Here is a 27,584-nt window from a genome sequence, read left to right on the forward strand (position 1 = left end):
ACACCTGACACGTTTGGTCTTGGTACGCTGATTTTCCACTGGAATAGTCTAATGGGAGATTTGCAAACACCAGGCTAAGTAGCGCTGTGTAGTTAAATGCAACTGAAGCACAGAAGTCTCATTTTGGCCCTTGGTTTCTCTCTGCAGAAACTGCTTTGCAAAGACAGCTGCGAGCTACTTCAAGCCTGCTTAAAGGAAACCGAGTGAGAGCTGGGTTCTAGGGAGATGCAAAAAAGGAATGTCTTAAGTACTCAGGCTATCAGAAGCACCAAGGAGATGTTCCCCGCTCATTTTCCTTGCCTTCATTATTATGTCTCATATACAGATCTGAACTAGAGAGGAAAAGCAAGAGAGTGTCAGAAAATTCTCTCAAAGAAAAATAAAATGAGCCCTCTGGGTTTCTCTGAAGAACCCGCTGAGGACTTGTTTTCCTGAGCCGTAGTTGGAATATAAATGTGGTTTTAAAATATTACCCAAAACTTTGAAGAGCGTCATAATCCCACCTGTCAGACAGTAGATTGATGGATTTAAGGATGGTGGATTACAATGTGGCTTTTAAGGATGGGTTAGTGTGCATAATTTCACATCCAGGCACTTCTGGAGTCTCTTTTAGGGCGTTCTGACATTTCCCAGTGGAGCCTGCTGCTCCGCATTACATTATGAACCATTTTCAGTCATGCTTCTTTAAGTTTTTATTTGGCATGTTCGAAGCAGTCATGGCTCACATCAAGGCACCTGCTTCTGATGCACAAACACGGGTTTTTGGCAAGAGGGTTCAGTGCCATTGTTGACAGGGGCCTTTCAAAGCCAAGGTGAAAGAAGCACAATAACTCTTTGGGATGAGAGGAAAAACACTTTGAAAATGCCACTTCTCTCTCAAGTGTCACAATGGCAGCAGGTTGGAGAGGGCTGCAATAAGCCCAGTGTTTCAGCAAAACAACCGGCCTCTCATTCTTCCTCTAAATAAGCAGTTCATTGAGCTAGTTTAATCCCCATTCTGCAAGGCGGAGAGTTCAAGGACAGGGAGGAGATTTGCACTGCACTTTCCTGCGCAGTGAACTATGATCCCATTTAACGCTAGGTGTCGCCCTCCTCATGCATAAACCAGAAAGGGAATCCAAAATGTTAGACTCTTCTGGATCAAACTGCTGGGGACCAGCAGCTCTTTGAAAAAGCAATTGCCGGGCACAACTGAAAGCCCAGATGAAAAACAGACCGGAACCACACAGAAACACAGCACCAGCCAGGATTCAAGCAATGAGCGATGGCAGCTTTTCTCTAGACAGATGAGTCTCAACCAGGGCAATGAGAGATCCTTTGATGGGTGCTGCCAGGTACAAGGAGATGAGCAGATCAAATGCAGGCTTAGAGTGTCCTGGCCTGGTTGCTCCCACATCCCTCTGCAAAGAGGCAAGTGTTGTATTAAATGAGTTCATGTTTAAAACGGAGGGCTGCTCCATTCACAAATGTTATGCTGGGGTGCCATGAGTCTGAAGAGGTTGAGACCCACTGTCTGAGCCCTTTGTTCTCAGGCATGAAGCCTCTCTGCCAGTGATTCTCAACCAGGGTGCTGCGAGATTCTCACAAGGGTGTCGTAGGGTGCCAGGCAATGTTAGCACTGGTAAGTGTGCAAACACGATTCACAAGGGAAACCCAGAGATTTCAAACAGGAATCCAGTGTTCAAAGCATTCTGACCTGTGGGGGTCTTTGCCACAGAAGATCTGTTCTATTGTTTTTTGGTAGTCAAAAGACACGTGAAAACTAAAAGCTGGTTTTTTCTGAAACTTGCCTCGAGTCTAAAAAAAGTTGAGAACCACTGCTTTTTTAAAGTCTCTTTTTCAGACTTTCCAACCTGAGAAAAGTTTTCATTTGTTCTGTTTCTGCATCACCAGATCACACCAAAACTCAAACAATGAGGACATGGTATCAAGCACGTGCAAACAATGAAACAATCAAATAACATGGACAGAAGGTGTTACAACACTTCGGGGTAGTTTTACCGTGTTAATGAATTAGGCATCACCATGTCCGTGGGGCCCACTGTCCCCACTTCAACAGATGGGGAAAGGGGAGCAGAGACACTAAATGGTAGAGCCACAAACAGAATTCTGACCCGTTCCTCCTCTCCTAAATCTTTTGACAGTGGATAGCTACACAAAATACTCATTTTCCACCTACACAAGCTTTAGGGACAGCGTTTAGGGACAAACACCACCTGTGGTTACTACATTTAACATAGCTGTTACGAGTTCGAGTATGCCTCAGCCCGATCTCCAATTTTTGTGTTGCCCATGTTACAACCCACAAGATTTCTCAACAACTTGTGCCAGTTCTGTTCACATATGAACAACTCATATTTGAAACTAAAACACGCACATCCAAAATTTCATCTGGGTTACTGGATATGATGATAAGATCCTGGGTATGCTACAAGTCAGAATCGCATTGTAAGCAGCTACCCCGAGTTCACTATAGCTGTTGTATGGACAAAGTCTTTAAAATGAAAATCATCCAGCTTTCACACAAGGGTAAAACAACTGGAAAGGACCAATAAACGCAGTCAACCCACAGGCCCAGATGTTACAAGACCAGCTGCAATATGCAAAAGAAGGATTTCTATTCACTGGTATCATCTAACCTCAGCTGAGGGACAGATGAAGCACAACCCAAGCATCGCTTCTAGCAACAGAACGGTCTCAAATCCGTGCTCCAAGCATTGTAAGGTAAACAGGAATGTTTAAGGCATCTGTTCTTACCTTCAGGGTCTTCACAGCCACAGTGAGGTTATACTTCTTCCAGACTCCTTCATACACTTCTCCGTACTGGCCCCCTCCAAGTTTGTGCTTCATGGTGATGTCAGTTCGCTCGATTTCCCACTTGTCGTAGTTTGGAGATACTCCATAAATAGTGGGCTTGTTGCGTTTGGGGGCAGGATAATGTAGAGTGGTGATAAGCCCATCTGCTACAGTCGAATGGTGATGGACCAGCTCTGCCAAAGTGTTGAAGCGGCTCTCTGATGAGACGTACAGCTGAGGAGCAAGCAGGAGAGAGGTCATTTGCACAAAGCACACTGGATACTGATACAACCCCAGTGACCTGCAGGCTTTGCTTTTTGGTTTCCCAGGTTTATGGGAGGGTTTTAGGGCTCCTAGGTTTCATGTTGCTCACCCGGGAGCCTGCAGTCACGTCAGCTCCTTTTGCTTTGAGGTCCTTTCCAACCCTACTTCTCTATGACTCTATGGTTAGCCCTCAAGAGCTAACCAGAGCCTAAGAATGACCAACATACAGATGAGGAAACCTTTAGTAGAGAAGACTGAACAGGCAAAACCTTCAGCCAGAACTGGGACTAACAGCTGCCAAGAGTCTTGAATCACCCTAGGGGTACAGAAAGTGCTCTCTTTCAAAGGAGACCCTGGCCATTTGCAATCACTTTAAGATTCCCGTGCCCCCTTTTCAGAAGCAGAGTGGCCATGTCCTGACCAGATTTCTACTTCGCTAATGACATTTCATCTTCCTCAATTCTTCCTGAAGTTTCAGGAGGACACTGCTCTCCCAGCAGTTATGCAGTGTTGTGAGGGAGGGCCAAACTGCCTGAGCCATTCCAACCCAGCAATGGGCACAAGCTGCTTTAAGATCTGCCTGGTTAAAAGGTGCTACATACATGTAAAGTCCTGACCACTGACCAGGAGGCAGCTGGGCCACACTGACACAGAATGCCGTACACATCTTTCTTTTTCTACTCGTAGGAAGCTTCACGTACCATTTCAAAAATGCCACTCAAGTGACCCTACAATAAAACACTCTACATGCCCCATCTTTAAATCAAACCCAACCTTCTGCTAGTTGGGCTGGATGCTGGAAACACTCTACATTCCCCATGTTTAAAATCAAACCCAACCTTTCTACAAGCTGGGCTGGATTCTGGAAACAGTACAGCAACATTATCTTGATAACCTCTAAGGTAAAGAAGGAGAGCGTTTCATTGCACCAGTGTATTGGTCCATGCTCAAAACTGCATGGCCCCACTTATCAACTAGAGGCCACAGCTTTGTCATGGGCCTGACTCACAGAACAGATGAGCTAGCAGGAGAAGCACCGGCAGCATGTCTATTAGACAAGGGGACATAGAGGAAGCAAGGAAGATGACGGGAATCAGATAGCACAAGTTCTCGACTGAAGCCTGGCAACCCCACTGTGCAAGATTTGTATTTGGTGCGGTGAACCCAGGAAGGGGGCAGGGATGAGGACTGGAAATGACTGCATGTCTCCATGTCAGTTTGGTGGGAGGAAACAAAGGAGAGGAGACCAGACAGCAGTTGCCCAAACTGAGGAACTCTAATAGTGCAAGAGAGGTCCCCCCCCCGCACCTGCCTTAAAAAGCCTCCAGAAAAGGAGAGTGCTTAGATGATTAAACGCAGTTTAAATCTTACAGTCTGTCTCAGCAGGCAGACGTTGCATGTTCCAGGCCTCCCAGGGTCTGCCTGGCGGTCACCATGCAGGGAAGGTATACAGTTCAGTCAGACAGCACAGAGGAAGCCGCAGAGAACCAAAATGTGTGGTCTGCAACGATGTCCCCAGCTCACCACCTGCGCCTCTGCAGTGGTGTGAGTCACAGTCGATTATGCTGTTACAAGTCCTTTGTGGCTACCGCTTTTCAAGTGAAACCCTGACTAACAAGAGCGCTGTCTTCTGTAAAACCTCTAGGAAACTCAACATCCCTCCGGTATTTGGAGCCTAGAAGATAACTGCTGTAGGAGCACCCTCCTCCACTGGTGTGGGGCCATCATCCCTGGCTAAAACCAGCATTTCCTCTGAGGATAACATCCTTTGAAGGGGCAAGAGGGTGGGAGCAGCACACTGGTGCAAGCATGACTGCAAGCCCTGAACAAAAGCCACAACAATATATATGCTCTGGTGAGAACACACTGACTCATGCAGCCAGTCAGGGAATTCCTGCATCGAACTGCAAGAGAGCCACATTCCCTGCTTTTTGACTTCCCTCACCTTCCTTTGTTCTTGGCAAAGCTCATGAAGGAACTCCCATACCAACGTAACTGTCTCCATCTCATTTCACTACTGCAATGTAAAAACCCTTTTTGGTACAAAAGATGAAGGCACTTGCAAAAAAACGTTCCAGAAGACAGGAAAGTAAGCCGACTGAAAAGATGAAAGGCATCACAACATGAGCCAACTATCTTCTGCGAGCTGCTAGTGGAGCATCCTCAGGGTCGACTAGAGCTTTTAGACCTGCTGGTCCAAGCTAGCACAACCACTGTGTTGCACAGATGGTTATCTGTAAAAGCAAGCTTCTGCCATCACTCACAGTTTGGACGCTGCACTGACGGGCACAATATAAAGAGCACGCACAGAACATTATATTGTAGTTCAAGATCACTACTGCACTGGGAACCCTTGGGATTAAAAACTAAACAAATCAGGGCACCTAGACTCACATGGTGTCTTTTGTCTTATGATTATAAAGCACCATATGAGAACTGCCCCCCCGCCCCCCATATTCCTGTCTGGCAGATTACAAAGTCCACTTTACAGATCAGCAAAGTGAGGCTCAGATGACTTGTTAAAGACCTCACAGCAATTACACAGCAAAGTCAGGTACAGAATCACAGAAAATGGGCTGGAAGGGACCACAGGAGGTCACATCTAGTTCAACCCTCTGTTCAAAGCAGGGACGACCCAACTGTACCATCCTGGCCAAGGCTTTGTCTACCCAGGTCTCAAAAACCTCTAATTCTACAACCTCACAACCTGTTCCAGTGCTTCACTACCCTCTTCAAGAGAAAGTTTTTCCTAACATCTAACTTAAGCTTCCCTTACTGCAACTTGAAACCATTACTCCTTGTCATGCCACCACTGAAAACAGTCCAGCTCCATCCTCTTTGTAACCACACTTCAGGTAGTTGAAGGCTGCTATTAAATACTCCCTTAATCCTCTCTTCTGCACCTTAAATAAGCCCATTTCCCTCAACCTCTCCTCCTAAGTCATGTGCCCCAGGCCCTGAACCATTTTTGTGGCCCTCCCCTCTGGACTTTCTCCACTTTGTCCACATCCTTTCTGTAGTGGGGAAGCCCAGAACTGGACACAGGACTCCAGATGCGGCCTCACCGGTGCCAACTAGAGCAGAGGAATCTGCTGCCACGGCTCCTACTAACGTAGCCCCGCATGGTGTTAGAATCCTGCACTGCCCTGCCCTCCATTAAGACGTGCTCATATCTCTTCACGTTTTAACATGCATAAAACTTCCGATTTGCTGAGCTGATTCCACTGTATTACCGTTTTGCAAACAAGGCCCTTCCGATGATTAAACCCTGACAGTCAATCCCGACAGCCTTGCTTCCGATCAGCGCTAATGGAAACCAGAACCGCAATGATGTGTGCAAGTCTGCATCTGGCAGTTCTAGTGTGCACCAGAAGAGAATGAAACTACCAGGAGCTATGAGTGGCATGCTACCTATGCAATGCAATGAGCTGTGCAAACAGTCTGCTCAAGCATTCATTGCCATTCCTCAGGCCTCCTTCAGAAAAATGTTAACCCAGCCTTCCTGTCGCACAAATTCCACCAGGAACCATCTGGGGCTGCTAACTGCGCCTGTAGAGACATAATGGATTTTAGTTCGTGTGAGACGACAAACTGAGAAAGGGGAAGAGGGTGAGGACAGAAGGGGACCAAAACTAGCTGTTCTAATGACATACTGCTTGGCGAGAGGGGGGAAAAAACCAAACCCTCAGGCCACCTGCTTCAAGGGTCTCCAGTCTATGCTGCATGTGGAAATCAGCTGCCTGCCTGAAGCTTCCTGTCCCCAGGTTGTTTCCCCTTTTCTGCTACAGGCTCTTTGACCTTCTGGGGAAAAGCAGAGTTGGGAGTGGATAAATCTCAGCAGAGGCCACGGCTGACTCCTTGCTGCCCTCTGATGTATCTTTGTGCTGAAGCCAGTTCATCATCCGCAACTGCACACACTCAATCAAAATACATAAAACCTACCGCAAGCCAAAAAAAAAAAAAAGTCCACAAATAGCATCCAGGATCCAGGAATGGATTTTCGTCGCCTCAACCCACGGGAATGCCAAGAGGGAAGAGACACAGACTGTATAAAGATAAACTGTCCTGTGGCCCTTTCTGCTGAGAATGACAAGATTTTAAAACCAGCTGGACAATACTGTTTATTTGGTTTGGTTACTGAATAGGAGGCTTGCCCTCAAGTACTATCAACTCAGGAAACCCGAGCTCTCTGGAGCACGGAAGTGGTTTACCAGAAGGCTAGTTGCCCTGCGCCAGCCAGCCAAGAAGGGACACTTTTACTGCCTTCCTTAAAATAAAGAAGAGGTGGTCGGACTGAAGTGGGAGGTCAAGAGAAAACTCCTGGAGGATTTCTTATTTGTTTAAACTGTTGAACTGGGCCACCGCGGGTTTGATTTCAATAGAGCTGCAGTTAAAAAGTCACTGTTTGCCTGTGACCCCTTCCCACACCCTTCCATTTTCCTCGGAAAAAAAGCTGTGCTATGCAAGGCATATTTCTGTGCCAAGCAGCAGTTGTTCCGCACATTTTTGTAATGCCTCTTTCTCCTGGTGCTGTGCTCACTCAGTCACAGCATATGAGCCCACCAAAGCTATTCATCCTAACTAGCGCTCGCAGATATTAAATTCCTCAGATGGGCTAACTAATGAGACTGAGATGCTGGGGCTGAGAAGGCCCAGGGTGCCCAAGGAGCTGAAGGAAAGAGCTTTACCATTCGCTTTTCTTTTTCTAAACTGATGACTTATTGCCCAGTGGTTAATACAACTTGACACCCAGCCGTTCAGACTGGAAGTTGCCTGGCCCAGCGCCATCCTGAATTTCACGTGGCTGGACATGGATACAAGCTCTCTCTCTTCTAGGCATCGCATCCTCTGCCCTTTCCCCATCATGGTGCTTGGATTTGATATTTCAAACGCTGTCAGCTTCAGGTACTTTTAATGAAGTCTGCATGGCAGTATCTATGCTCAGCAATGCCAATTAAAACAACCATGGGGAAAAGCAGCCATTAACTTCCTTAGCACAGCTCTGAACTGCAGACATTAGCTCTGCATGACTCCTTCCTGGGATAAAGAGCACTTTCAGACGCAAGTTTTTACATAGGTGCATGACCCCATGCAGTTAAGTGGTCATGGGAGGATGCCCATTTAAACCAGCAGAGGACCTGGCTTAACATCTTCCCAAGGGAGCACCATGACCCCAGGCACCAGTTTGAAAAGAAGCTGTGTCAACTACCAGATGTAGAAGGAATAATAATGTTCCACACCAGCCTTTAGCTCTCTTCTGGGTATGCGGCACAGACCACCGACATTTCTAATCTCAACCTCACCGAGCCTAGCTGTGTCACAAGAAGTGGCAGAGGGAAAACGAAGAGGCTGCAAGACCCATACCCCTCAGATATAGGATGCACTGCCTTGAAGAACATGCTCTGATCTCTCTCAATACAAATCTTTACCTTAAAACAGCTAAAAAGCCTTTTCCTTACCGAGTAACATTTAATTGTCTAGAAACCCCTTTCAGATGCAACAACGACTGAAAATGGTTTTCCACAGTGCTGAGTTAGACAAATTGAGAAGCTATTATGAGCATAACACTAGGCTACCCAGCCTGTGCTACGGGAGCTTCTTTTAGAGGAGCCGATTCTGTAATACTGAAATCCAAACAGTGGTTTTGCCTCTGATGCCACTGGGAGCAGAATCTGGACCTGACTGGACACAGGGAAATTGGCCATCCCAGGAAGGACACTAACACCCTGCTACATTTCTTTGAAAGCACTGGATCTTTAAGCAACCAGGTTGCCAAAAGAAAGGACTTCATGAAAATCAGCACTGACCATGCTCTCCTAGAACAACACTGCAACATCTGTGCTGGACAGGAAGAGATACCACCTGCTCTGATTTGGCCTAAAATTCAGTGTCCTCATAAAAAAGATTTTTCCAAACCCTGCCACCAATAAAAACCTATCCATGAAATTCAGATAAAAAAACCAAAGAAAAAAACTATACTTTTCAACCACCATTTTTCACTGCAGTGTCCACAAGCTATGCATTGTGGCCCTGTGCCAATGAACAAGAACCTGATGGAAACAGAGACCAGAAACTGGCCATAAATGAAAGTGAAACAATTTTTCCCATTTTCATTATCCAAGCCAAAAATCAAACAAGCAGTAAAGGGTGATGCTACATGCCTGTTTTAGTTATTCTGGTCTTCATGCTCTCCCATGCTGTTACTAGTAGATAAAGAGAATACTTGAAAAAAATACCCAACTTTGTGCTTTTTAACTTGACACAGTTCTTGGCCAAAGACACTTGTGCAGTTATGCCAGGAATTTAAGTGGCCCAACATCTTCTGCCTTAAGATGCTTTCTCCCCCGCAACCCATCCTACCTTTATTTAAGGACCTTGCTAGAGGTGTGCATTTATTTCCCCACAGCTCTGTCTAGTGGGATATCTGGAGTGCTCTTTGTCTAGTTGCTGAAGGCTGGTGCTTAGAATCCAATTTTGTTTTCACTGAACTCAATGGCAAAACTACCATAAGACTTCAATGGGAGCAATACTGAACCCTTCTACAGCACATGGGGAGGTTTAACTCCTACCTTTCCATCAGATGCAGTGTTTATCCGGTAGTGGTACACCCTTCCCTCGTATCTCAGTGATATGGACCTCTGTCCTGGGCTGCTCTCACTCTCACGCACCAGGAAGCTGCCATTGATGCCACTGCTCAGCAGGTATTCAGCAGCGTTGCGTGACACAGGGCCGTGGTACCAGGAATGCTTCTCCAAGCTGTTCACGGGGGTGATGTAGTTGCTTGGCACCCAGCCTTGGCCATTCTTCGTTTGGGCCTCGCACCATTCCCCATTATGATTGTAGCCCAACACACGGAGCTTTTCACCTTAGCATGACAACAACAGAATAATTACATATGGAATATGGTCGAGCCAGGGTCTGGTCCACACATTCTCCGAGATTCTGCAATCGGACCAAATGCACTAATTTGACAAAGATGCTCAGCATGTGCCTTCAAGCATGAACAGCTTTAAAACCAATGGGATTAGTCACATGTTCAAGGTGACATGGTTTCAAAGTTAAGCCTTTTGGTGGACTGAAACCTGAAGTGAACATTTCTGTTGATAATGTTCGAGCTCGAACAGAATCCAGCAAAGTACCTGTGCTGGCTCCACAAGGCTGTAACAAGAGAGGGGGAAAATATAGCAGAAACTTGTTCCAATTAGCCAAGGAAGCAGATATGGCTCTCAAGTACATCCCAGAAACAGAGCTAGCAAGTAAGAAGGAGCTATTTTTATCCAGTTATTTTTCAGGGAAGAGCTACATCGTAATGAAACCCAGTTGTACAGTGAAAGGCTGCACTTTAAAGCTTGTGACAGCTCCACCAGGGTTTGTCTTTGCTCCCGCTATTTGGCTTGATTTTGGTATCAGTTCCCCCCACTCCCCCAACACATACCTGATACAGACTGCTTCTCTGAAAAGGGTCTTTCCTCCTGAAAGGTTTCTCTTTGCTTTAGGACAATTTCCACTCCAAAAAGACCGTGCCTGGTTTTGCACATGGACTGATACAACTCACCTGTTCCCAAGAGTATTCTCTCATTTGTTCTCCCCCCACGTGCCCCAAACCACTCCCTGCAGATCTCTTACCTTTAGTTATGCTAAGAGTGTTGTCCCCACTCGCTACAAAATCATACAGTGCAACAAAAAGGTTGGGGTCATTTTCACTGGGACCAGACAGGAGGTTTTCCTTGGAGTTCCAGCGGGCTGCTTCGCTCAGACCTTGGGGTTCAAAATCTGACACAACTGGCCTCTGAAGAGCTTCTGTAAGAGAGAGGGAAAGAAACAGGTTCATTCTTGCTGATCAAAGCCATCTGCTTTCTCCACCCACGATGGGTGTTTAAGTTATGGCATTTTTTGCCATCTGGGGTCCTCATGTGCACGGATGGAGGGGCTCAACTAGACACTTCCTTAATTCAAATCTGATGCTGTACGCAGAGCGCACTCATACCAAAGCTTTGTCCAGCAGGGCTCCCACATTTTTTCCTGTAGCAGGTACCTTCCCTGCCTCCCAAAGACACGGTGAAGTGGGAAAGCCACTCCATTCTCTCTCTCCCCCCCTGCTAAACTTGCTCTCGTACCTGTTTGCTGCTTTGCCAGTAGCTTGGTTCAGGCATCAAAGAAGCCATCTCTTTTTCTTTTCAGAGAACAAAAGGGAAATCTGTTCAAAATTCGCTACAAATTAAATCCCTGAAGACTCCAAGTAGTTGCAAAGACTGCCCAAGACAAACACTACCAAATGCCCTGCCTACAGAGCCTGACGTTACACAGATTGCTGCATTGCAAAACAATTGCAAGCAATTCCCCTTCTTCATTACTTTACTTAAAAAGGACCAGGTTCCATGTTTCCCCCACCAAGGCTGGTAACACATAAAGCAACACGGAAAGCATTCGTTTACTCCTTGTGCATATGTAAGGGGCTTACGTCATAAGCTGCCTCCAGAGAAAGAGATACAAAAGCCGCTTGAAGGATGTGGCACGTTCTGGTTATGATATTTGGTAAAGGTAAAACCGAAATACGGAGTCAGTCCAAGCATACAGAGCGTCCTCAACTCGCTGTTGCAAGCCTCCTGCCCAGTAATCATGGGAAAATGCCAGGCCTCTGACCCAAATGGAAAAACACATTTACAAGCAGGTCCTGGTTCTGCTAACCTGCCCCGTCTCCACTTTGTGCTGTGTGTGGTGCTCCGAGGGCACGGAGAGATGAACAAATTATATGGTGTTATGGGAAGGACAGGCTGCACTCAAGCTGCCCCACTTCATGTGTCCGCTCCTATTTGGAGGTAAATGGAAGGTAAAACTTGGTGAATTAGTAATTTTTACCCCGAGGGTGAGATCAGGGCTGGATTAATGCATAGGCAAATTAGGGACAGGCCTAGGGCCCTAAGTGAAGAAGAGGCCCAGGTGCGCTTATTTTACATATTATAATTATTGAGTGGAAAAAACATATATACAGTATTAAGTAGGGGCCCATGAGTTTGTTTCACTAGGGCCGACTAAAAGGTTAACCCAGCCCTGGGTGAGATGCCCCATTTACCTTCCTACCAGATAGGAGCAGATGCATAAAGATGCTGCCTTGGAACCAATGATTCGTGACATTTCTTCTGCAGAACCTGTCTGTCAGTCCAGATCTCATAAAGATCACACATTCAATCCCTGGTTGGATTGGATGATCTCCCGAGGTCCTTTTCAGCTTTAATTCTCTATGATCTAAGTTTTCCACAACCTCCCCTCACCCCAGATCCTTCCCTTCTCAGCAACAGTTCTCGGCTGACATCTGCTGGGATTGCTCAGATGCAAGCAGGCACGTTGTGGGAATTACTCATAACATATGAAAACATGATTTTTTAATCAAACTAGGTCTTATTTACAGAGTGAACCAATATTTGTGAACCAGAGATTTCAAACTTTGCGTGCAGGGAACCAGACATACTAATGCATCTGTAGCAACTGTTGTCTTACTGGATCAGAAAGGGGCTAAAATCACAGCACTACCATGTCTGACTGGCTTACTTTTGGGGCTTTGGCAGCAGAAAGATTCTGAATCTCAGAAAAATTCAACACCCGGAATACATTAGGTGTAAGTCACCAAACTGCTACAGATCCAGCAAGTGTGTATTTATGAAGAGGATTACTATAATCACTGGGAGCGAGTGAGTTCAACGATAACTATACACATAATTAGGCTTGCTTTTCATCAGCAAATATTTGATGCTGGGAATTATAATTATGTAGCAGATGAGAAGAGTCCTTACACGAGGCTTGACAAAAGAAAAATACAAACACTAACAAAACTCAAACAATAGAGAGTGATGTGGAAAAGTAAAACACCTCTGCAACACTATTTCTCCACCCTTTCTGGTGCTGAGTCACATTTGAATGCTTAATTAAGAAACAGAAAATCCATCTGCGGAAAAACTAACCTACAATCATTTTGCCCTGAAACCCACTTTGATCCCATCAACCCCATTAAATTGCCATATCAAACCGGGGGGGTGCAGCCATGATTAAGCGTCACCAATCATCAGATTGGTCAACACCTGGAAAAAAGCAGATAGCAAACAGCTGGAGGTCACCAAGGAGAAGGGCTGCTGGGATGAGTGAGCTGCTGCCCCCAAACACTGTACGTATATGCCGTGGGATGGACCTGCACCTCAGTGAGGAAGGAAAATGCCTCCCACTGGGGACTGATTCAACAGGAAGGCAGGAAATCCAAGGCAGCCTCCCCTCCAATTAGTGTGACCAAGGCCTGGCAGTGGATTGCTCATGCCTGTCCCTGAATCAGGATGCTGGAGCCCAGCCACCACGCTCCGCAGAATCCTTCCTCATACCCGGTTCATGCCGATGTCGAAACTGACTCATGACATATGGATGCCAAATTCCTCGCTTCCTTTCTGACCATGAGACAAGTCTGTGTTGAATGCTGAACACAACCGCAAGTGCTGGTGCTGGGATGCCAAAGGCTGGCTTTGCCTCAATGACACATTTTGGCAAACGCTGCCCCTGAGAAACGGCAGGGCACACCTCAAACCTTCACTGATTGCTTTCCCTAAGCCCAGGGACCAGCAGAAATACAAGCAAGGAGATTACACATAAAGCTGGAAATGCTAAGAGCCTCCCCTCTGTGCCCAGCACATCCATCCACATACCACCATCCCCTGGCTGCTTCTTAATGGCATGGCCTAAACTCCTTAGTTTCAAGATGATGCATGCTCTGCTGCTCACTGCCGCATAAGCTTATCCTGAGTCTCTCTCACAGGGTCCGTACCGGTAAATTTTCCATCAGTCACTCAGGATTGTGTTTCTGCTGCAGCAAAAGTCTTCGTAGCTCTAGTTCCTGCTATTCTGCCCTTCACTCGTCTATCTTCCACTCCCGTTGGCTCTGGGCTTTCTATCCCTTAAGTCAGTGCTTCATTTTTTTCCTTACAACCCACTTTTTACTTGGATTCCCATGTGCTGGAAATGCTAGATGCACTCACTGGGGGACGGGCAAATCACACCTCTCCATGCAATGCAATATAGCCAGCAGACCCCTCTCCGTAAGGCTTGACCTCTGCCGTGATGACAACCGTCAAACGGGAACTACAGGGCATTGAGAATCCCTTTGGGTACCTCTGCCCTCAGCTCTTCTCATCTCCTATTTCCTTTTTTGCTTTTTCCTTTCACAGGCCTGGGAGGCAACTCACTGGTGCTTGGGCTCTCTTATCTGTTCCATACCCAGGAAAAAGATGTCTTGATTCTTAAGTACAGCAGGATCTACAGTAAAATCTATCTCCACCATGACCAACCCAATGACTGAGGTAAACCTCATCAGCCTTAGTCCTTCTGAATCGGGCATTTGATGCAACACCAAACATTGCCTCCTTCTAATAAAAGTTTCTCATGGGATTCGTTCTCGTTTGTGCTCTGAAATGTCTAGTAAGCATAACAATGCCTTGCTAATTGCTGTTTACACAGAGCCGTGAATCATTCCTGGGGACCACGTTTACAACGATTCCTGGATGCAAAGGATTCCGGTCTAGACCAAAGAGAGGAGATTTCCTTAATAATTAAAGCGTGAGGCTGGAAAACAGCAGGGGAAGCGCGACATTATAATAAGCTTCCAAGGCTGACTGCTGGGTTGTCCCACGGGGAGGAAAAGACCTCGCATCTTCCAACAAAACAAACATCCTGTGGACTCCCAAACTTAGCGAGCCCTTTTTTTGGGAAAGTTTGTGGTTAAAGGAGCGGTTTGAGGATACAGAGCAGACTGATTACATCACACAGGCAAGGAGTTTAACAATCAGTCAGATCTGAAGCCTCCCTGCTCCCGTCCCCCTCCCTCTGCAAGCAAGCAAAATGGAAGAATAATACACATCCAGGCTGAATGAGAGATACTCCCCCCCGCCATGTGCCTCTTTGATATGTACTGCCTCAATCACAATTTTCCCTTAGTGGTCACCCAGGGATTTCTTACACCTGACAGAATCTTGAAAAACATAATAATAATAATAAAAAAGTGTGTGTGTGTGGGTATATATATATGTGTGCGTATATATATCCTTTAAAAATAATAATAATATAATGCGTGCGCATGTATGAATGCATGTGTATATGTATCTTTAAAAAATAGTATGTGTGCATGTGTGTGTGTGTGTATATATATCACACACATATATACATATATACACACACACCTTTAAAAAATGTGTGTGCGCATACACACACACACACACACATCTTTAAAAAATGTGTGTGCGCATACACACACACACACACACATATATACACACACACACACACATATATACACACACACACACACACACACACACACACACACACACACACACACACACACACACGAGGGCTGTTCAAAAAGTATCGGGACTGATGCTGTAGGAAACAGAATATTTTATTTACAGGGGTTTTGGCTTAATCTCCTTCGAAGCATGCTCCTTCTGCAGCCACACGCTTCTCCCAACGTTTCTGCCATTGTTGGAAGCACCTCTGATAAGCAATCTGTGGAATCGCTAAAAGCGACCCAGTCCCATTTTGTTTTATGGTTTCCACATCACAAAATCTTCTTCCTTTCAAGGTTTTCTTTAGTCGAGGGAAGAGAAAAAGTCACACGGTATCCCACAAGTGCCGCAGCTTCCATATTCACCTGATGTGGCCCCATGCGACCCTAAAGTTTTCTTTAGTTGAGGGTCACATGGGGCCATATCAGGTGAATATCTTCCCTCAACTAAAGAACACCCTGAAAGGAAGAAGATTTTGTGATGTGGAAACCATAAAACAAAATGCAACTGAGCTGCTTTTAGCACCTCCACAAATTGCTTATCGGAGGTGCTTCCACAATGGCAGAAACATTGGGAGAAGCGCGTGGCTGCAGAAGGAGCATGCTTCGAAGGAAATTAAGCCAAAACCCCTGTAAATAAAATATTCTGTTTCCTACAGCATCAATCTCGATGCTTTTTGAACAGCCCTCACATGCACACTCATGCATACACACAGAGATCCTTCCAAAAAAGAGGCAGGTTTATTCCGAACCCCATTCCACTGCGCAACACGCTCAGGCTATCCTGTCAGCCAGTCTACAGCTGTCTCACCTAACTCCAGTAGCAAAGTCCTTTCTCTTTGCTACAGAAGTTGTGTCGCTGCCCAACTTTTGGTTATTCCAGTCCAATATCATCACTGCAATGGCAAATGCCCAGGTATGAAGTGTCACCTAATTACAGAGGAACAGCAAAATACACCACTCCAATATGTCAACTGCTCCCCTTCCACCCAGTCACACTCGTCCTTAACTGCTCCATCACAACTCCACTGGCTGAACGTGCCCTTTTTCACAAAGGGAAAGAGAGATGCAGAAATCACTGGGGGCAACACAAAAGCAGAGGCACTTCAGTCTTTAAACATTTGCTTCTCCTGACACCCCCCCCCCCCACACACACACTTAACAATTTCAATTAACACTTGATGTCAAAACAAAACTAAGCAAACACCAATGCCAGCCCTCCTAGTGCAGTCTGTAATAGCAGGAATGAGTTCCAGGAAAGGAAATCCATAGCCCCAAATCAACAGGTGGGTTCAGCCTGCTGGGATTCCCACCAGTGGTTATATTTTTCTAGGCAACATGAGCACATTCAGTGCGACAAAAGAGCCCAGCTGGGCTGTTTACTCCAGCAGGGACCCACTTGTCTGGCAGGTGTGCCACAGATCAGCCCTGCCACCTTCCCAAGTGCCACTCCTATCCCCTTCCCTTGCCTGATCTACTGCTCTGCTTTCTGCTCTACCTGCTGCTATGCTGCCTGTCCCCTCCCTGATCTGCTGTTTGCCACACAGAAGCTACCTGTGCCACATGTGGTATGTATATTGCAGCTTAGCCACCCGACCTATGGTATTCCCTCCAACAGGGCACAAATGAGTACTATGGAGCATTTTAGTGTTCAGTCCAGCCTAGCTTTTGATGTCCCCAGAGATGCAGCTTCTGGGATTTCCTTCTGCAAGATGATTTTGGGGTCTAATTGGCTTCACTGCCAGGAAGCTTTACTTGCGATTTACCCTTGCAGTTGTGTTCTTCAGTTCACTGCATTAATCCTGGGTATACAGCTCCTTTGTGTACCATTTAAAAAAAAAATCACTTCTGTTTCTACTGCCCATCAAATATTTCAATCCATGCAAAGAGAAACAGTGGCAGAGGAATGACCTGCGTTTCATTCCTGGTTCTTGACAGATGACTTTTTCTAAAGATAGTTAAGTAAGTGTTCCCCCTCCATAAGTCTACTGACTTTTCCAAAGGACAGGCACCTCTGAAAAAATCTCACCATTGGTCTTTTTTTTGCCTGAGGAACCACGTGTGTCTGAAGGCTTGCAAATAAAACTTTTTGACAACTATTTAGTTGTTCTAATAAAGGGTAGCATCTCTACCCAAAGACTTTGCCTGCCTTGGCTTGAGCTACACTTTCCTCTATCTATAAAGCCGGGAGTAATGATTTTCATCCATCTCAGAGCTCTGAGGCAGGAAAGCACTTGAAAAAGTGAAGCAGAATTACAGCTGGAGCAACTTAACTGGAGCAACAGAAAAGAAACCAGACTACCAGGAATTCCCCTGGTTGGAAGAGGCTGTAACTTTCCTGGTGAAATTATAACACCTCCATCATTACAGCCCAGTGTGCAAATGTTACCAAGCATAAGCCAAAGCCCAGGCTATAATAAAGGGTGGGTAAAAAGCACTGCAGCGAGTGATCACTGATTAGCTAAGAGGTCATTACAAGAGCCGGAAGCAAAGAGTCACAATGGGCAGCAAGAGGGTGGGTGATCAGGGGCTAGGGTGGAATAGAAAAGGAGAGAGAGAGCAGGCATGTGCAGTGTTGTCTGGCAACCAAAAATCACTTGCTTGGGTAAAACAAATGGAAGGAGACTCCCTGGGCTGCCGTGGCTATGTACGCCTCCTTTGTTCCAAACGGATTCCCTGCAGAGTAGATCCTGATCAGTTCTCCCAGCAGAAGCCTGGCACCATGCCACTCACTTCTGTCAGTCAAGGCTACTGATATCAGCCCAGCCTGGTATGTGCCAAAGTGCACAGGAAAGCTCTCGAAGAATGGGCCGTGGCTACTGGCGGCTCCTCGGCCTGGGCTGATCTAGCGGAGCTGTAACAAGACACTTGACCAAAAAAAAGCACAATCTATATGGCTCAGACGGCTGGGAGGTTAGAAATCATTTTGGTTCCTTCAGAAAACAAAGGGTTTTACTAGCGGGCACAAAACAGTTTTCTGCTTTCCTGCAACTGTTTACAGGTTTTTAAGTGAGGCTTCTGCTTCTCAGCATTAAAACGTGCAGCCTCCCCAAAAAGGCAGTGAGATTATTTCAGCCCTTATTTGGGGCAGGCACACACTCCACTTTCCAGATCAGATTGGCACAGGCATTTGCTGCATCTCTTCCCTTTCTTGGTTTAAAGCATGCGAGGGATTGTGCTGACTGCCAAAGACAAGGGAAGGAAAAGGGACCAGAAGAACAGAGGACAAATGTTTGGGCTTTCCCCACTTGACTCGCACAGATAAATATTATTTTAAACAGAAATGCCCAGTTTACATTGCAAATGGGGAATCTCAAGCATGAAAACCAGTTTAAGAAACACCAGGTTGATTAAAAAAACAAGGAAACTCTTATAGGTCCCAACTTCAGTAGAGCGCATGCTTAAACTATCAAGCCAACTTAGCAAAGCACCAATACCCTAACCCCTTTCATCTACCCACAAACATACAAAGAGGACCCATAACAACCTTCATTCCTAGCTACTAACACAGTAACAACAGATAATTTCCCTATAACTTCAGGTCTTGTAGGACCAGCCCTCTGGGACCCAGCATTTATGTCTTCAAGGCACCACACACCCAAAAGAAGAAAGTATATGGCTCCTAACCACTGCTGTATCTAAACGGTTTCTTTTATGTAATTCTCACATTCATGAAACCTCTTCAGAAATTTGTGCAAAATTCTCATCGATGCAGGTTTGGTGGTGTTGCACTTCCCAGTCATGTGCAAGCCAAGCATTGCAACAGTATGCTAACGTATTTAAAAAAAAACTCTTCAAAAGAAACTAAACTAACTGCAAGTTAAAGTTACTGGGGCAGCCTATCTGTATTGCTCAACCTAAGAAAAAGGCAAACAGTGAAAAATGTCAATGGTAAACAGAGGATCTGATATAGAGGGGAGAAGGGAAGGTGGTTGGTAATATTAGCACTACAGATGATGTGTTACCCTTTTTCTCATTACAGATGTAATTATTAACCAGGGAGTCTTCTAAAAAGAGCAGAAGTGGAACTCCAGATGATAAGAATTTAGACTCACCATGAAGTTGAAAAGAACTGGCAGGTTAATCTGCAACTCAACTGTTAAATAGTGACAGTTCCTTACATGCGCAAACTGTATTGCTGAAGTGCAGGCTGGTCAAGACACCCCATTCACTTCCCAGCACAGCTACCTGTGATATTTTCCCCACGAGACCAGTGGGCCTTTTGTCACGTGACCAATCGCCGCTGCACTCACACACGCTAGCTAAGGAAGGTCCAAGTTATAGTCGTGTTCTCCTTTTTCTCCCCTATAACTGCGCATTGCTACGACAGCACAATGCAAGCCTGGTGGAAAAGGAAGTAGCACAACAGTCCAGTTAACATTTATTCAGGCCTTGGTGGCATTGTAAGGCAAAGTACCAGGGAAACAACAGGTTGGCACATAGCTCACTTGGAGCCAAGAGCATGCTTTGTGGACCCTGACCTGGGTTTACCTCTTCTCCTGGCTGTTTTTCTCAGGTGCTTTATTAGACCCTTGGCTCAGATGAAGACCTGTTGCTTCCATCAAAAGTAAGAATTCTCCATGAGAAATATAGCCGTCTTCATCCTCTGGGTAATACAGTTTCCACCTGTCTCTCCAGAAGTTGTGGTTTGGAGCAACCTACCAGGTGCTTTAATGAGTCCATCAGAGAAAACTACAACAGCTCTGAAAGAAATGCCTTTTTAATCCACTGTAATTGTTATGTGAACCAAATCTAAAACACCAAATCACAGCTTGAACTTCAGGAATGATCTCTCTCTTAAGACACCAATATATTTCCATCCTTCGTGCACCTCTCCAGAGACATGGACAAGTACCCGCAACTATGAAGTTGTGTGTATTCTGCCCCGCGGGTCTCAGCAGGAGGGCAAAAATGATTAAGGTTGTGGTTGCAATATCTATTAGTTTCCATCAAGATCTTTGGATGCTGACTTAGGCTTTGTCCCATGCTGAGCCTAGAAATGAGTTTGCTCTAGATATCACCTTGCTGGAGGAGTGTTAAAACACTTTTAAAACTCATTCCCTGAGCCCAGTACAAGAAATGAGCATTTAAATAATCTTAGAGAAACTGAAGTAAGACCCTAAGGTTTATTGTATTAGAGAGCCATTGTAACAATTTGGTCTTGGCAGCATGGACTGAGACAATGGGGCTCTAATGTTATTAGAGAAATGTGTTCCTGGCCTGGGAAGACAAAGGCCAGATACAGTCTCATATCACAATCTTACAGCATGGATGCAAATGTCCTACCTAGGCACTAAAAACTGTATGGAAGAATCCAGCTGAAACATGACTGGGGTCCAGCATGGTTAAAGTCTCCCCATAAACATAGGAACCCAGCTTTTTAACTGTACTAAAACTTTTTATAAAATCAGTGGTTCTGCACAACAGTTTTTCCCGTGTAGGAGGCACTAAACAGAATTATTTCATGGGTAGGTCTAGCCATGCTTAATTTTAAATAGCATGGTGAGAAATGAGAAAGGGAGTTAGAATGGAAATGGTGAAAGAAAGAAGAGAAGAAATACTTCTGCCACTTGGCCTGGAGAACAGTAGGTCAAACAAGTATCTGACAAATTTAAACCCTTGAAAAGGAAAATATTTACAAGGAAATCATGGTTTCCTCAGACTGATCTGTTAAGAGGGATTAATGTTTTTCAAGACAGTAAATGAGGAAATGATAAGGAACATCTCTTGGGAATAACTGACACTTCAGCAAAGTTAGCTGCAAGTCACATGGTTCCATCTGTGTTCGCTGATTTGATGAGCAAGCACGGGACTACTGGCATGCGTATTATTTGTATATTAGTTGCACCTAGAGATGCCAAAGATCAGGAACACGCCACATTGGTCACTAAGCAGACACACAACAAGGACCATACCCTGCTCTGACAAGCTTACAATTGAAACAGATAAGGCTGAAAAGTTGGGCAAGAGGAAACATTATGCCTACTGAACAGATGGGAAAACTGAGCACATGGCGATTATGCAACTTCTTCGAGGTCACAGCGGGAGACTGCCAGATGCACGACGTGAACCCAGAACACTTGAGTCCTTGGCCAGTGAGCTGATCACAAAGGGGCATCCACCCCAACTCCTCAAGCATACAAATTCACAATATAGTCCTCACAAACACTCATGCACACAGCTTGGATATTTGCTTTCCCCTAGCATTCCTGCCAGTAAAACTCAGTTGTGTGAATCCGCACAGAAAGCAAACACAAAAGAGGTCCGAGCCTCGCCAAAACCAAATAAAAGAATACCATTAAACAGATGCAGAAAGTGTTCTGCTGGGTGCTTCCCATTCTTGTGGAAATCAATTAAATGCAAGACACTTTCCAAGCAGCTGGGCTCCTTCACATGGCTGCCTTCATTTCTGGAGTTCCCTCCCTTCCCTCCTCACTGTATGCTTTCCCCTTTCCAAAATAAAGGGAGATCCTTCTCCGGGCAAAACTAAATTCAAGGCCTGCAGAAATGCCTTTGTTTATTGGATCAGAAGTAAGATCCCTTGCAATTCTACAACCATAAATGGTAGAGCAACATGCCTTGGGTACACTGTAGTTAATGAAAATCACCTGGTTGTGAACACACATGGATCCACAGAGCCCATGGGACTCCTCTCCGTCCCAGAAGGGAGAGCACAGGCTAACAGGATTAGGCTAACTTCAAAAATAAGTCTTGCCGTTCTAGCCGTCAGTTAAGATCGGGGAGGGGGGAGAAGTTCTCCGCTCCACTTCTGGCTGCTCCTCTCGCAATGCAAAGCAGCCGCACAACTTCGCAGAGGCCTAAGCGAAGAGATTCCAGACTTCACGAATCCAGCTGTTAGGCCTCAAGGAGCCAAGCCTGCCCCCACCATCCGCTCCGGCCCTGAACTTACCTTCCAAATAGCAGCTGGAGGAAGAGGAAAGTCCTTTTTTGGATTTGCAGCCCACCAATTTCAAGCAGATCTCCAACATTTTCATTTGTTAGAGCTCGGCCTCGGTTCGTTCGCTTTCTCCCTTCCCCCTTCAGCTTCACGCGCGTACACACACACGCGTGCGCAAAAAAAAAAATAAAAAAAAATATAGTGCTCCTTGTTAAGGGGTCTAAAAATCCAGCCCTCTTAAGACCATAAGAATGAGCTGGAGAGGTGGGTGGTCCGTGGGGTCCATAATGCCTGGTCCCAAAACTCAGCTTGAGTCTTGCTCTCTTCTCATTAACTCTTTTGGCGGGAGAGAGCGGGGTGGGAATAAAACCCAACGCAGTTGGAAGTGGTTACTTCCCGCAGCCGCTCCGAAACTTTCCTGTTCCTCCCCTCATCCTCCGAGTCCGTTAGGCACTTCGTGCAGGCAGGGCTGCTCAAGTTGAACTGCCAACAAAGGGCCCCCTTCAGGCTCCGGCTGCCTGACTTCATGACATCAGACAGGCTCGTGAACGCCCACAGCACAGCTTAACCCTCCTCCTTCCGATGGCAGCAGGACGGAGCACGTCCTCCAGCACTCCCAGAGAGCCGATAAACCCCAGCGAGGCTTCCCCGCCACGGGAGACACGCTCTTCCTTTCTGGCGAGCGGGGAGTCATAGAAATCACAGGCTACTCTAGACATGCAGGCTGCTTTTGCAGTGGTAAAAGTGCATGGCCTGATAGAGAGCAGACAGCGGTTTGGGCTCTAAAGAACAGTACCCAGGGCTTTGGGAATACTTCAAATCCTATTCTTTGTGGTACAAAAAAGCAAAGCTCACAGCTATTCCCCAAGCTTTGATGGGCTGCAGGAAAGGAGCGGGTACCATTCCCCGAGGACATGCACTTCAGACCATGATAAATATCCTTATGTCAGAGCTCTTCCCCTAAGACCGGAAGTCATTCTGCTTTTTGAGTACTCTTGGTACCTGTGGGAGGCAACACCTAGGAGAATCCCAGTGGCCTCTCCTCCTCTGAATGCTGCTCCTGCTGACTGCTCAGACCTAGCTCTGGCTTGCTGCTCCTCAAATTTTACATCTCCAGTATACTCCAACCTTGCATGACCCCCATGTCCAGAGCCAAGCTTGGTCCATGATGATTCTGTTTAAATGCATGCAAGCTTTTATATTGATCTAGGCAGTGAATTTAAAACTGAATGCATGTAACATCATGTTCTAACGATAAAAAAGCCTCATTGCTGTCAACAAATAACACAAGCAAATTCCATCACAATGCATCTGATACGTGCCTAGCAACCCAGCAAGCGGCTCAGTTTTTGCCCCCACGTTCCAAAAATCTCCCAGCCGTTCCCAAAAAAGAGAATGGGTGAACATGATTATTCCCATTTGACAAAGGAAACTGAGGCAAAGCCGGTAAGTTCAACTGCGGGATTTCAAAAAGAAGGGTAAAGCCAGGAGATGAGGAGGACGAGGGTTATGCAAGATGCAGGAGGGCCCCAGCCATCACATGCTGATGCTCAGAGTATCGTGTTTAGGGAACTGTTATGAAGGAGTGTCAAAACAGCGGATCTGAGTCTTAAGTTGTTAGACTTGATTACACTACTTTTCCATGCCATGAAACGTCTCCCTCCTCCCCTCTCCCTTTTCAACCGCAGTTGCAAGAATGCAGAATTCCAGTGACATTCCAGTGGAATTACCCACACCGCCCCCGTTAACGCTCAACAGGCTCATTATGATTAAGGTTAAGACAATGAACGCCAACAGAGTTAACAAGGATTACGTTTATTGTTTGAAGTTGTTCAAGCTCAACAATTTTATGCCAGTTTTCAAATTCTCCCAATTCCCTTCCTCGATTTAGCCACTGCCTGGCTCTAAGAGGCTTCCAAAGAAACTGGCTGATGAAAATCCAAAAACTGAGACTAGGTAGGCATGTGCATGCATAACATCCACCACAGTAGTTAGTTGGTACTGGTTGTAGTCGTGTTGGTCCAAGGACATAGGCAGAAAAAAGTCCTTTGGGTAAATGTGATCTCTTTTATTAGACCGACTAAATAGTCAAAGATATCACATTAACTCAAAGGACCTGGTCTACCCAGTAGTTATGAATTTGTCTGGATATTCTATGGGTCAACCAGTCTAGTGGCTTTCCAGGCTCTTCTGTTACTGTGTATTCAGTACTCAAGACCGTAGAGCCAGTAAGGCAATTCCATCCTCACCGGTTTGACGCTTAAGCTAATGCACCTTTAGGGCTTGCGTGCACAGGGGAATTTATTCAGATTAAAGCTGGGTGCACATTAAAGCATAACAGTCATGCCTTCTGGGGATATACTTAATGCAGAATGAGTCTCTCTTGTTCCAAATTAAACTGATCCACACCCAAAAGCACTCATATTTTGGTATAAGAGTGCCTATGCAGAGTTTATCTGGAATCACCGCCCCCCCCGCATATAGACAAACCCTTCAGTTAATTCAAACAGACAAGCCCCATGCAACCCCATCTCTGTAAGCTTCATCTTTCCTCTCATCTCATTCTCCCTAGTGTCTGCCGTAGCAAACTGGACTTTCCACAAGTGCTTACAAAGACCTAAGCTTCTTTATTTCCCTGTGCTTTATATATAATGGATGACATAGAAACAATAGCCCCCAAAAGTGCTGTTACATACGTGCTCTTTCCATACCATCATTCACCTAGATATAGGATATCTACTTGAATACAAGATGACCCTGATTATAAGATGACCCCTCCAATAGAGTCCATATATGGAAAATGTATAAAGTTGATATTATTTTCCAGTTACAGAACCTAATTACTGGAGGTTTGTCTTGCATTTGTCCCCCTCCCACCATGACAGTAGAGAAAATAAATTGGGGGGGGGGGTTAGCTAGCCCCTTTGATCTCCGTTTCCCCCAACTTCTCCCTGCAGCCCTTTCTCCTCCTCCGCACTATCAGGCCCTGCTCTCTCTAAGCACATGGAAGTGAGGAATAAATGTAAAAAAAAAAAAATGACCTTGAAAGAAACAAACACAGCTGTAGTTATTGCACATAGGGTACCCATAGATTTAATTCATCCAGAATTGAAGCATTTTACCTATTTTGAAACTTCTACAAGTTTTAGCACGTGTATTCCATAAACACACCCCACTAGCACTCAAGCACCTACTTGCATATAGCACAACCTATGTACGATATTAGTCCAAAGACAAAAGGCTCATGAGTTTGCTGCATGGTTCATTTGGGGTGGGCCCCAGCAGAGTCAACAGCATTTCAAGCCATGGTGACCCCAGCTCAGCATTATTCAGTACTCCAGATCCATGTGCCAATTAGCCCCCCACTCATGACTGCAACTGTCACAAATCTTGGGATGTTCCAAAAATGTATGTGCAGATGAGGCACAGGGCAACTTGGGCTGGCATCATCTCATGGAAAGTGGGGCCACACTAATCATATGAGACAGGTTGAGATAGGGCTGACAAAGGGATTCTGGGGGAACAGTTTGGGGCCCCATTTGCCAGATATGTAAGGTTGCAGAAGAAACAGCAATCATTGGAAATGAGAAAGAAAGGTGCAGCTCAGCTAATGAAGAAGTCATCAAAATGTATGCAACGTAGGGGGCTTACAATGACTTGGAAAAGGGTAGGTGCTAGGTAAAGTGGTGCTAGAAACATAAAGTGCTGTAAACTGCTGTTTTTAATGTGGGAGGAGGATGTTGATTTTAATACATTAAAAAAAAATTCAAAATGTGCTTATAGTCATTTGGGAGTATCTGAAGTCTGAAAAGACTGGGAGGCAAGATATTTGCCAATGGTAGTGTCATAGTCATAGATTCAAATGACTGAGCTGTACCCAGTTGATGGAATTTGGAATGGATTGGGCTAATTTGACCTGAGACACAAAATTTAATAATATGTTTTAAAATGTGTTTAGAGTCATTGGCTTATAGTTTATTGGCCTTTTGGCTAGGAGCAAGCAAGATGGCACTTCTTGTGTGGGTTTACCTGGCAGGGGAGATGCCATGATCACCACCACAGTGGAGGTAGTAGCATCAGTCCGGGTGGTTTTGCTGTACCTGGCAGGGAGATCCCCTTCTCCCTGACCTTGAATGACTTTGTGTAGTTGAGGATGGAGACCTGTCCACTGCACTGCACACAGGCTCCCATACAAGAGTCTATTATAGCCTCCCAATGGAAGGATCTCAGTGATGCACTGTATCTTATGGAGATGTGGGATTTCTCCCCAGCTTGTTCCTTTGGTCTTTTGGCTAAGCACAAGCAAGACTCAGGGGCATCTAAACCCTAAGACCTCCAGGCTTGCACACAGAGTGCTCACACAAGGTGCCCGCCATGGATTTGGGAGTATCCGAAGCCCCAAGCTGAGGAGTCTGGGAGGTAAGATACTTGCCAGTGGTAACACCACACGGACCTGAAATGACTGAGCTCTGCTCAGTGATGAAATTTGGAAATGATTTAGCTAATTTCGCCTGAGACACGAATTTTTTTTTAAAAACTGCGTTTATAAGTCATGCTTAGTGTTGGCTGCATTTAATCAATATCATAGTTGGTTTCCATTATGGAGCACATGCTGCTTTTAGCAATAATTCAGAGATACACAGTGCATTTAATGTGGTTTACTTGTATGTAAATGTAAGACAAGGGGCTTTTCCTTCCCATGCTGACTGGGGCGAAGAAAAAAAACTCGTCTTGTATTCAAGTAAATACAGTATATACACAAAACCCGGTCAAGAGAAGCATGCTTATTTCTGGACTCTTAGGGACCAATTCAACCTTGAAATCAATTGCTATATTACATAAAAAGCTTGATACTTTTATACACATCTTAATGCCCAAGTTTTTATAACATACAGCTGTTTATTTCTGGCTTCCTTTGGTTCCCCCATGTTTGGGCACTGATTCTTCCAAGTGATCCCATAGCTTACAGAGTCCACATGCTCAGACCGCACAGTAGCAGCAGAAAGATCTGGGTCCACAGGTACAACATGGATTTTGGAATGATCCTGTCACAACAACAGGTAGAACTAATTTTGTTGTGCCATGTTAAAAGCAGCATGTTTTTCACTGATTTTAAAATGTAGGTGATGGTTTTTCAGAAGCCTTCTAAAATGAAAAAGGCAGCTTTTGAAACCCCAGAGTGGGGTTTCTCCTCCTTGGACTGAAGAGGAACCTGTTGAAATATTAGGGGTAGAAACTAGCAGTTCAAACAAACGTAGAGTCAGAAAGAAGCAGGTTCTATATCCAGCTTGGAGCGGGGCTAATACAATG

The 27,584-nt window shown here is 45.5% G+C and overlaps 1 protein-coding gene across 2 annotated transcripts in view; it reads right to left on the reverse strand.

The window, feature by feature from the left end:
* The window catches only part of ABL1 (ABL proto-oncogene 1, non-receptor tyrosine kinase), a 97,537-nt gene that overhangs the window by 16,877 nt on the left and 53,076 nt on the right, over positions 1 to 27,584 (reverse strand). Inside the window, exons 1-4 of one of the 2 annotated variants that reach the window (XM_090021324.1) lie at positions 22,287 to 22,765; positions 10,687 to 10,860; positions 9,630 to 9,925; positions 2,758 to 3,030 (exon numbers count right to left, since the gene is read on the reverse strand). In XM_090021324.1, the coding sequence (XP_089877450.1) occupies positions 2,758 to 3,030; positions 9,630 to 9,925; positions 10,687 to 10,860; positions 22,287 to 22,371 (828 nt within the window). In that variant the 5' untranslated portion in view covers positions 22,372 to 22,765. Of the gene's footprint in view, positions 1 to 2,757; positions 3,031 to 9,629; positions 9,926 to 10,686; positions 10,861 to 22,286; positions 22,766 to 27,584 lie in introns of those variants that run through there. The other variant, XM_090021323.1, reaches the window with a different exon arrangement.

The sequence above is a fragment of the Crocodylus siamensis genome, chromosome 11, assembly GCF_052110815.1.
Source record: "Crocodylus siamensis isolate JL-2025a chromosome 11, ASM5211081v1, whole genome shotgun sequence".
NCBI classification, from domain to species: Eukaryota; Metazoa; Chordata; order Crocodylia; family Crocodylidae; genus Crocodylus; species Crocodylus siamensis.